At 39.4% G+C, this 10,663-nt stretch overlaps 2 protein-coding genes across 2 annotated transcripts; both read right to left on the reverse strand.

The window, feature by feature from the left end:
- On the reverse strand, positions 6-3,114 carry LOC109824131 (NDR1/HIN1-like protein 10; the record flags this gene model as incomplete). Its single annotated transcript, XM_020390658.1, has 2 exons — positions 2,663-3,114; positions 6-219 (listed from the first exon to the last, which is right to left on the reverse strand). Coding segments are annotated over exons 1-2 (666 nt in total), but the record flags the coding sequence as incomplete, so codon positions are not given.
- Positions 9,334-10,145, reverse strand: LOC109824556 (NDR1/HIN1-like protein 3). Its single transcript, XM_020391181.1, has one exon. The coding sequence runs from the start codon at positions 10,132-10,134 to the stop codon at positions 9,472-9,474; it is 663 nt and encodes a 220-aa protein (XP_020246770.1). The 5' UTR covers positions 10,135-10,145; the 3' UTR covers positions 9,334-9,471.

Raw genomic sequence — 10,663 nt, forward strand, 5'->3', positions numbered from 1 at the left:
CCCCCCCCCCCCCCAGCCCCAGCCGTGAGATTCTTCAACCCGACTCGAATATCGTCGCAATAAACCCTCAAATAGTGCCTCCTCGTCCTCCAAGCCCCGGCCTTGAACTTCACAACCGAAATGAACCGGACTCCGAACGTCACCGCTCCACCCCCCTTGCTCTGCTCCGATCGAATCGCGCTCACGATATCGTCATCGGTGTAAACCCCGACCGCGCAAATTCACTTAGGTCCTGAGTGCCGGTTGCTCTGATAGAAAGAGGGAAAGCGATGTCTCGCGCATCACGTCCTCGCGCGCTAAAGACGGCGGCGCCGACCTGATCGTATCGATGCTCATCGTTCGTGTTTGTTTTTCGGCGGTGAGGCCGACGCTGAAATCGGAGGTCAGAGAATTGGAGATGAGGCTGAACTTGGAGACTCGAAGCTCGAGACGGCGAATTCGGGGAACGAGGCGGAGACGAGCCAGACGATGAAGGTGATGGCGCCGACGATGGTGAAGCGGCGGCGGCGACGACGGCAAGAGGACGCGGAGGAAGGAGTTGCGGCTGTAGTAGGGTTAGGGTTTTGGTAGTGACCGTTGTAGTTAGGGTTAGGGTTTGGTAGTAACGTTAGGGTTAGGTTAGGTTAGGGTTTGGGGGTAGTAAGGGGCGTTGGGCGGCGGAGCGGGGTAGGGGTAGGCGGCGCCGGCCGCCGGCGCCGCTGGGGCGGGGTGTACGCGGCGGGTAGCCGGTGACCGAAGAGGGGCTTCGGATCGCGGCGATCGTGTCGAAACTCATCGGCGATGGAAGAGAGGAAAGTGAAAATACGGTTAAAAAATATATTTGGGGATTTTTGCAAGGTTTTAACGAGGTGAGAGAGGGGTTGATCTTGCGCCTTCGGAAATTTCGAGGTGCTTGCTTCGATGAGATCGAGTTTTAAAGTTAACGGAAAATACTGCCAACTTTTCAAAATGGAAGTCCAGCTGTACGGCCACGGTTAAAATAGTAGTCTCCTCAAAACGAGTAGAGCTACGGGGACTTCAAATAGGGGATCTTGAGGGGACAGGTGAGGCGTCAGTCCCTGGGACCTTATTATTTACTTATTAGTCCCTTAAATTTTCAATTTTGTTGCCAATTCACCCTTCTTGATAGGTGAGTTTAATAATGAGGATTAAATGTAATGAGAGTGGGTAGATTTCTCTATGGAAAAAATCTTTAAGGACCCAAAATATGGGACCCCCAACTCATGTTAACTCAACCATTTCCAAAGGCACCCATCGGGTTCATGGCGGGTTTAAACCCGAAAACCGCTTACTCTAGGTAGATTTCTCCATATACCCCCACCCATATTAACTCTTATCATTTATTCCTTCATAAGGTCGGTGGGCATCTGGAGGCCCATTTTCAAAAGCGGGCCTAAAGCTTTATCCTTTCTGAATTTGTTCTGTTCTTCAAACTTTATGCGAGAATAATAATCTTGTGCTCTGACATGTTTTTAAGCATTGCGTTTTATCTCTGTAGATCGAAATGTATAACTACTGAACCAGAATTACGAAGTTGTAATAACATAAGATTTTTTTTTTATATATTAGAATAACTACTTTTAATCTTCTGTTTTCGCTCTCGTATAGGTCTGGATTTGAGATATTAAAACTGGCTGGCCCTTGAACATAGATCACGGCTATGTAGTTGGGCCTAGATCCATGGACATATCCTGCCCTTTTATAACTGGGCTCTGACGTTCTTTGGCTGGCCCACAGGAACGGGTGAAACTCTCCAGAATGTATTTGAGGAATAGAGTTTCGTGTTGCTGGTTTTTGTGAAAATTGAGGATTTATGAAACAACATAGAAGAAAATATTCATGTCACTTTTCCAGTTTAGATTTTTCCTCATGTTTGACTAGGTTTGATTCCTTTGTCTTTCTGATGTATTTGTCACTTTTCAGAAAATTTATCTTCTTTTTGAGGGATTTTAATTTAATTAAAAAATTATGATGACACATCAACATTTCAAGTTTTTTTTCCTCTCCTAAAATGTAACAAAATTACGAAAAGTTAAAAAGATTAATGCATCTGAAAACTATTCTAACTTTTCCATTCAAAATATTTAAAACTTTGTTGACCTAAAGGTTTTCTTCTTTTTAATTGAACCTCCTCACATAGCTACAACAGGAAGTAAGAACCATGCCTCGCATATTTTTTTTATCATTCAGCCTGGAATCAAATCTAGATTTTGGGAGCTATATTAAAACCTTCCAACCATCCAGATTAACGGTGATAGATACCATACTAACACATTATGGCCAGAAGAGCAATACATATACAAGCGTGCCAATAAATATTTATATAAATAAGAGCATATAAGAAGATGATGACAATGATATATGACATCTAAATCTCTTCATAGTGCAATGAACTACATCAACATATCAGATATCATCTAAACAAAATTATCAAAGACAACTACTTACTCACGCAATTCTTGCTCAATAAACGCCACAACCCCTCGCTGGCCCCACCATCGACCCGACTCCGGCTGTCTTCAACCCGACTCGGATATTATGACAGTAAACCGTCGTCCTCCGAACCCCGCCGGCCTTAAACACGACCCTAATTCCGAACAACGCATCTCCATCTCTCGATCGAATCCTATCCTCGTCGGCGTAAAATCCGACCGCCGCCAACCTCGCCTCGAGATTCGTGACAACTCGAGCACTCTGATTGAAAGGGGCAACCGACGTCTCGGCGATCAAGTCGTCGTTTGTGTCAATGACGGACTTGATGTTTACGGTGTTGTAGAGGACGGCGACGTGGACCTCGTCGTAGCGGATGCTCGACTTCTTGTTAGGGTTTCGAACGGCGATGGAGAGGTTGAAATCGGAGGTGAAAGAATTGGAGGAGAGATCGAAGTCGGAGACTTCGAATCTCGAGACGGAGAATTCGGGGGACTTGGGCTCGCGAGCCCCGGCAGTGATGAGTGTGCAGAAGACCGCCACGAAGATGCAGCTGCATTTTTTGTTAGGGTTAGGGTTTTGGTTGTGCTCGTTGTAGTTGGAGTTGGCATTTGGATAGTAGGCATTGGGGCTAGGGTTTGGATAGTCGTTATTAGGGTTAGGGTTAGGGTGATAGTTATACATGATGATGATGATGATTGATGATGTGGTAGCAGCAATCCTCTCTCTCTCTTTCTATATTTATATATAGAGAGAGAGTAAGACTCCTATCAAGATATCCACCAAACTTCCTAACCACTAATTTATTAATATAAAAAACCTTTTCATATCATGCAAGAATCCCTAGGCTATATGAATGACTAAAAAGTTTGGTGGACAACTTTTTGCTATCCACTTAAGTTGACACAAGTTTTGATATATACACACACACACTAGGTTTTATGCACGTGCAATGCACGTAGTCAAATATCATAATTAAATATATTTGGTTTATTTCCCTACTAAAACTTGTTCCTCGATTTCGCTTTTATGGTTTTTGCTTATTTATATCTCTAAACTTTAGCATTGTGATTATTTATTTTCTTTAATATTCGTTTAAATGAACTACACCCAATTTAAATTTTTTATATTGATAATTGAATTGACAAGAAATAAATATAATCCGAAATCAATTTGAATTATCATGTCATTGAGACCAACATGAAACCAATCTTGATCTAAGAAAATATAGCGTTGTACAAGTGAAAAACACTTCAAAAATAACGTTCTGAAAGGAAAATGAATAATTAAAGCTCATAAGATAAGATGATTAGTTAAAAATAGGATAAAATAACAGATAATATGGAGTTTGTTCCTAATCCTTGATAAACTTTAAAAAATTATAAAATAAAGATTGATACTAAATCTAGTATACTTTTATATAATGAAAACATCCACATAACCATATAAAAGTACTAAAAAGTTTATGAAAATCCCTTCAAAAAAATCCTAATTTACTCAAAAAAAATTATTCTATAAAATATTCAGAAAATAGTGTACGTGTTGTAGGCGTCAAAAAATGCTAATAGATATCCCAAGCATAGAGAAGATCATTCAAAAATTCACAAGAAAGGATTTCATACTGTTTTGGAAAAAAATCAAAACAAGTATGAACTGCCTCGCCAGCGAGACAGTCTTTGCTGCCTCGCCAGCGAGGCAGTCTTTGCTGCCTCGCCAGCGAGACATTTTCCGAGACAGCATTTACTGTCTCGCTGAGCGAGACAGCAAATTTACTGTCTCGCCGTACTGACTTTTTCGATTATTAAGTTTTTTGCAGTTACAGACCCTTGAGGCTATAAATACCCCCCTAGGGTCACTTCTGACGAGGATCGAGCATTTGTTAGAGCATTCCAGAGCAGAGAGAGCAGAGATTTGGGTTCTTTTCTTGCAACGCCTTGAAATTAAGCTTTGACTTGATTTTAAGAAGAACGACTATCTTACTTCGATAAGATATCGTTTCAATTTCTACTTCGATAACGAAGTTAGAATCATAAGCCCCCTCTTCACGATCTGTGAATCGGCGGTCCACGAACCAAAGCGTTCCCGGCACAGGCAAAGTCCCACGAAAACGAGAATTGATAGACGATTTTCGTGTTTGTTTCTCAAGAGTTGTAATTTTTGATTTGTTGTGTAGAAAAAATCTTATAAAAAGATTATTCTTTCGAATTTGTTGTAATCGAACAAAGTTATAATGAATTCCACAGCAGCGACTTTTGAATCAAACACGTGTTTCATTCCTTTTGTTTTATTTTTTATTGAGACGTTATCAATCATTCTCCACCTTTATCTTTTTTGATAAAATTAGACTACTTTTACATGTCAAAAAAATAGTAAAATATTAAAATAAAAGTTAAATTTACATATCTTAATGAAAGAATATCAAACAACTACTCTTTTTTTTACTATGTTTTGAAATTTTAGTCATTTTTCGTGATTTTAAATTTTTAAGGGTGTGTTTTGCAAATTTTAAAACTTTGCGAGTGTTTTTTTAAATTTTAAGTTGAGTGATCGTAATTTTCATGGTTCATATGTTGGTAGTAAGTTTTTTAATGTCAGAATATTTCTTGCTATTCTGAATTTTGAGGGTATTTTTTTCATTTATTGAAACTTTAGATTGTTTGTTGGAAAATTTAAATTTTTAGCTGCCTGTTGATAATTTTGAGATTTGATATGTGTTGGTTATAAGTTATTAAATTTTAGGGTTTTGTGCGTTTTTTAATTTTCGAATGTGTTTTTCAGAATTATTATAACTTTGAGGTAGTTTTTTTTATAAATTTTAGTTTTGTAGTGTCTGATAGTAATTCCTTGAATTCGTCTTTGTTGTTCGCAAGTTTTAAAATTTTAGAATTTCATAGTGTTTTTTTTATTATTTGAACTTTTGAGGGTGTTTTTATAGTTTTTAAAATATTGAGGGTTTCATGTTTGTTGTTTTAAGTTTTGAAACGTATAGATGTTTTGTGTAATTTTATACTTTTAAGGGTGTTTTGTGCAATTTTTGAAACTTTTTAGGGTTTTTTATTATAGCTTATTAAATTTTAAATTATTGACCTATAAGTAGTTCACATAGGATCAATATATGATATAATTATGATTATAATAAATTAAATTTAAATAAAATATTAAAATAATCAAGGGTAATTTAAATACATCAAAAAAAACTTAAATCAATTTAAATAATTAAAGCGGAGGCAAACAGTAGGCAAAGAAAATTTCGAAATATCAAAAATAAATGAAGAGTGGTCAGAGAACCGACCGATCGAGTAGATCTTGCTCCCATAAAGAAATCTGCTCTACTCCTCACGATTCACACAAGACATACATAATAATGACAATTTCTAAGAGTAAAGAACTATAAAATTCGATACCAACATCTTAAATGGTAACAATTGTCTTCTAATTAAACAAAAAAGGCAAACAAGATAATCCATAAAATAAAAATAAAAATAAAAATAGAAAGTCATCTCATCACTCGCACGCATACTTCTTGCTCAATTATCATAAAAAACCCGGCAACCCCTCGCCGGCCCCGCCATGGACCCAGCTCCGGCCACCGTCGAATTCTTCAACCGGACCCGGATATCATCACAGTAGACCCTCAAAGCGTGCGGTCCCGTCTTCCAAGCCTCCATCAGCTTGAACCTCACCGTCGAAGAAACCCTGACCCAGAACCTCACCTCCCCATCGCCGGACCGAATCCTGTCCCCGTCGGCGGCGTAAAACCCGACCGCGCCCAATCTGACCCTGAGATCCGTGACGTCCCTGCCCCTCTGAGAGAAAGGGAACGCCGATGCGTGGGCAATCACGAAGGCGTGCGTGTCGAGGACGGCGCTCGGTCGACGGAGGCGGTGTGTAGAGAGAGGCGGCCTGGACGTTGGCGTCGTCGACGCTCCACCTCCTGTGAGGGTTTCGGACGGAGACGAAGCGGCGCTGAAAAATCCGAGGACAAGGAGCTGGTGGAGAGACTGAAGTTGGAGACTTCGAATCTCGCGACGGAGAGTAGAGGCTGGGGTGTAAAGCTTCGTACGCGTTCGATGATTAGCCGGCGGTGATCACGGCGAAAAGGCGTATATGAAGACGGGTACGCAGCGATCGTCGTTCGGATAGTTGCGAGTAGGGTTTGGATGAGTAGGGAGGCCGGGCGACGGCAGAAGCGGGGTAGCCGGTGACGACAGCCGAACCGGGGTAGCCGGTGACGGTTGAACTCATCGGGGACAAGAGAGAAGTTGATCGAAATTACGGAGAAAGAAAATTATTTGGGGATATTTTTGAGGTTTGATCGAGCGGCAGGTAGTAGTAGGGATATTTAAGGAGCGAGGGGAAGAGGGAAGCTAGAATCCGAATATGATTCCGAATCCTATGATACATATGTTTCCTGCTAACGTCTGCCTTGTTTTCATACTAAATTTGGAAGGTTTGTATGTTTAACTGTTTAAAATTTTGGAATTATAGCTTACATTATGTTCCTTTCTCAGTCCAGATTTATGAATCCTGAGGGATGTATAATCACAATTGTAAAAAAAAAAAAAAAACACTGGAGGTATAGTTTTAATCAGATTGAGGCCGGGTCCAAATACAAGACGAGATCTTTGCAACCTATGTTGATTAAGTTACTGGTCAATTCATATTTATAACTGTATAGTAACTATATTATTATTAACTTATGAAAGGAAACAGATTAATCCTGTGGAATCCTTAATACATATAACCATATAGTTAGGGAGAACACTAAACCACGTGTTTCACTATCAATTTTAAATCGATCGATTCAAACAAAATACATATTCAATGCAAAAAATTATAATATACATCGGAGAAACTTGGTACCAAGCTGCTAAATTGAACTTGGTAGTGATGTGGACTGATCTGGTCCCCACATCTACATTGAAGTACGTGCACAGTGATTGAGACTCTATTTTCGAGTAGTGATATAGGGGCCAGATCAGTCCACGTCACTACCAAGTTCATATACATACATACAAGATATTACATCATCAAAATATGTAAATTATAACTTTTTGATTCTCTCAATTTATCCCAGGTCATTTAATCAATTTATCGTATCACAAAAAGAAATACCTATCGTTATCCTACGAAAATATTTCACTTGCATAATATTATTCCACGTTAATAATTATCTAAATTCCACTTCAAGAGTTCTAATTGACTAATGCCCGCTTTTATTTATTATTTATTGCTTGGTCGAATAGATGAAAACAATACCAACACACATAAACATACTAATGTCCTCTAGAAACAACAAAATTTATTGCACTTCTACCAAATTTAACCTCACTCATCTTATGTTTACTGATGACCTCCTCTCCAGTAGAGATGACGTGATTTCTCTACACAAGCTTCAACAACCCCTCCATGATTTCAGCTTTGTATCAGGCCATTATTCTCTCTACTCTCGGTTTTACTAAGAGCATCTCCAACAGCTTCCCTAAAATTTTCTCCAAAATGGAGAAACAAAAGTCATATTCTCCAAATTATTTTTGCTCCAACTCCAACAGCTTCTCTATTTTAAAAAATTGCATTTATTACAATAATAAAGCTCTCCCCAAAAATTTGGAGAATGCTGCAGATTTGGGGAAGGCTCCCTATTTTTTCTCCTCCTTCCCTATTTTGGGGAATGGGATGGGGAATCTGTTGGACCAAAAAAAAGCTCTATATTCTTCAAATTTGAGTATTTCAAGAAGATGTGGAAGCTGTTGGAGATGCTCTAATGGTACATTGCTTATAAGGTACTTTGATGTGTCACTCATTTGCAAAAGACTCTCTTAATTATTTGGATTGTCAATCTTTTCTTATCAAATTTTCTCAACAATTTCATGGATGGATGAAAAGAAGGAGTCTCTTATATTGGGAGAGTGCAGTTAATAAAGAGTGTCATTTTTGGTGTCCAAATTTATTAGACAAGCAACTATCGCTTTCCTAAAAAACTCTCTGAAGAGTTCTTCCAAAAAAAAAAAAAAGAGGTCCTGAAGAAAATTGATGAGATTTGTAGAGGTTCCCGATGGGGGTATAAATCTGATGAATCTAAGAAAATCCCTCTAGTTTCCTGGAAAAGAGTTTGCCGTCGAATAAAATTTTGCGGATTGGGGATGCATGGTTTCTGCAACTATGGTGTACTGCTATAAGATTACTTTAGTTCATCCGTAGTATGAAAGATATTTTATGGATCAAATGAATCCGTGAAAATTACCTGAAAACTTCTTCTATTTGGGATGTCAGAGCGAGCACCGGTGATTCTGGGTGATGGAAACAACTTCTCAAATCAAGGGATTGTGCTGCATAGGCTTTCGGTGGACCTGATGCTGATCTCATTTCTATCATTCATGTTCTACTCAGGGTAAAATTCATTTCTCTGCATTATATTGTAAACTTTCCCCTTCATCTACCGTCGAAATTCGGAAAGATACTGTTTGGGATATTATGTGTTACCCCTGTTCTATTCGTTGGCTAGCGTTCAAAAGAAATTGCTCGCTCACAAATAGATTATGCCAAGTTGCTTTGCTCTCTTCCATTTTATATGTTTAATTTGTGCTCACATGGCGGTGAAAAAAGCCATAAGCATCGCTTTTTGATTGCCAGTATTCTAAGTTTGTGTAGGATTCTATTATGCAGTGGTTCGATTCCAAAGTATCTAACAATTGCGGAATTTTTTTTTGGTAAATAAAAATTTTTATTCATCAACGAAAATATGAAGTTATATACATAGAGATAGCTCAGCTAAGAACTGAGATTACTCTCACAATATCAAAAAAAGCAAAGGCTTCAATCTGAGGATGAAAAGATTGGCCCTTTAATTTTTTTTTTTCCGAATGAGTACGTATTGAGATGTGCATATAACGCTCATATTGGTGAATGAACAAGAGACATTTCATTGACCTAAAAACTATTGTCATGAAACAAGAGCAAAGAGCAACACCTAAACAAAACAAGCAAAGATAATTGCGGAACAATATTGTCATCTACTTACGTACGTACGTAGTTCTCTTCCTATGATAAAAAGTCCGACAATCCGTCGCCGGTCCCATCATCGATCCAACTCCGCGTAGAATTCTGCAACCCGACCCGAACATCATCGCAATAAACCTTCAACCAGTACGTCGGTGTCTTCCATGCCCCCATCCTGAACCTCACAGCCGAAGAAACCCGAACTCCGAACCTCAAGTCCCCGTCTCCCCACCGAATCCTACCCTCATCCGCGAAAAGTCCGGCCGTCCCCAACACCGCCTTGAGATCCGTGACGTTCCGTGGCCTCTGAGAGAAAGGGAACATCGACGTGCTAGCGATCACGAAGTCGTTCGCGTTGAGGACGGACTCGCCGACGTCCCCGGTGCTGTAGAGGACGGCGGTGCGGATCTCGTCGTAGCGGACGCCCCACTTCTTGTTAGGATTTCGAATGACGACGGAGACGTTGAAATCGCAAGATAAATTGTTGGAGGAGAGGTTGAAGCCGGAGACTTGGAATCTTGAGATGGAGAGTTCGGGGAAATTAGGATGGTAACTTCCATATACCACTAGCGTGATGAAGCCGGCAATGACAAAGGCAACGAGGATCATGTAGATGTAGATGACTAAGTCGCGTTGATCCTGAGGGCTGGCGTTCGGATAGTAGCCATTAGGGTTAGGGTTTCTGTGATAGTTAGAAATTACCATGATGAAAGAAAAAAAATTATACGGAAGGAAGAAAAAAAATTGCGGCTTATTTCAAGGTTTAAGCAGTTGATAGTAAGAGAGAAGGCAATCTTGTGAATTTGAAAGTTTCTAGGTGCCTTCGTGAAAGACGCAAGCAATCCCCAAGAAATCGGAAATTGGTGATATTGATGAGCTCGAATTAAATTGCAGATACCTTGATATTTTTATAAGAAAAATTCCTAAAATATGGGACCAATAGGAGGGGGACACCTCACTTCTCCCCTATTAGTCCCATATTTTGGGTCATTGTAGTAAAAAGCTCTTTTTATAACTAAAAGTCATTTACAATATGAGCTTTGCTACAATGATCTAAAATATGAGACCAACAATGAGACAAAATAGATGTCCCCATCCTATTGCATAACGAGCTGACCATTATTAATGATAATTAACTCATTATATAATAGAAGGGGGACACCTCACATGTCCCATTGTTGTCCCATATTTTGAGTCATTAGGGAATTTTTCTTACAATATATGGAAGCTAGAA

The sequence above is a fragment of the Asparagus officinalis genome, chromosome 9 (assembly GCF_001876935.1).
Source record: "Asparagus officinalis chromosome 9, Aspof.V1, whole genome shotgun sequence".
Classification (NCBI taxonomy): Eukaryota; Viridiplantae; Streptophyta; class Magnoliopsida; order Asparagales; family Asparagaceae; genus Asparagus; species Asparagus officinalis.

Bases quoted from the DNA above. Each gene is read 5' to 3' on its own strand.
- LOC109824556 (XM_020391181.1), bottom strand. From the start codon at position 10,134: ATGGTAATTTCTAACTATCACAGAAACCCTAACCCTAATGGCTACTAT.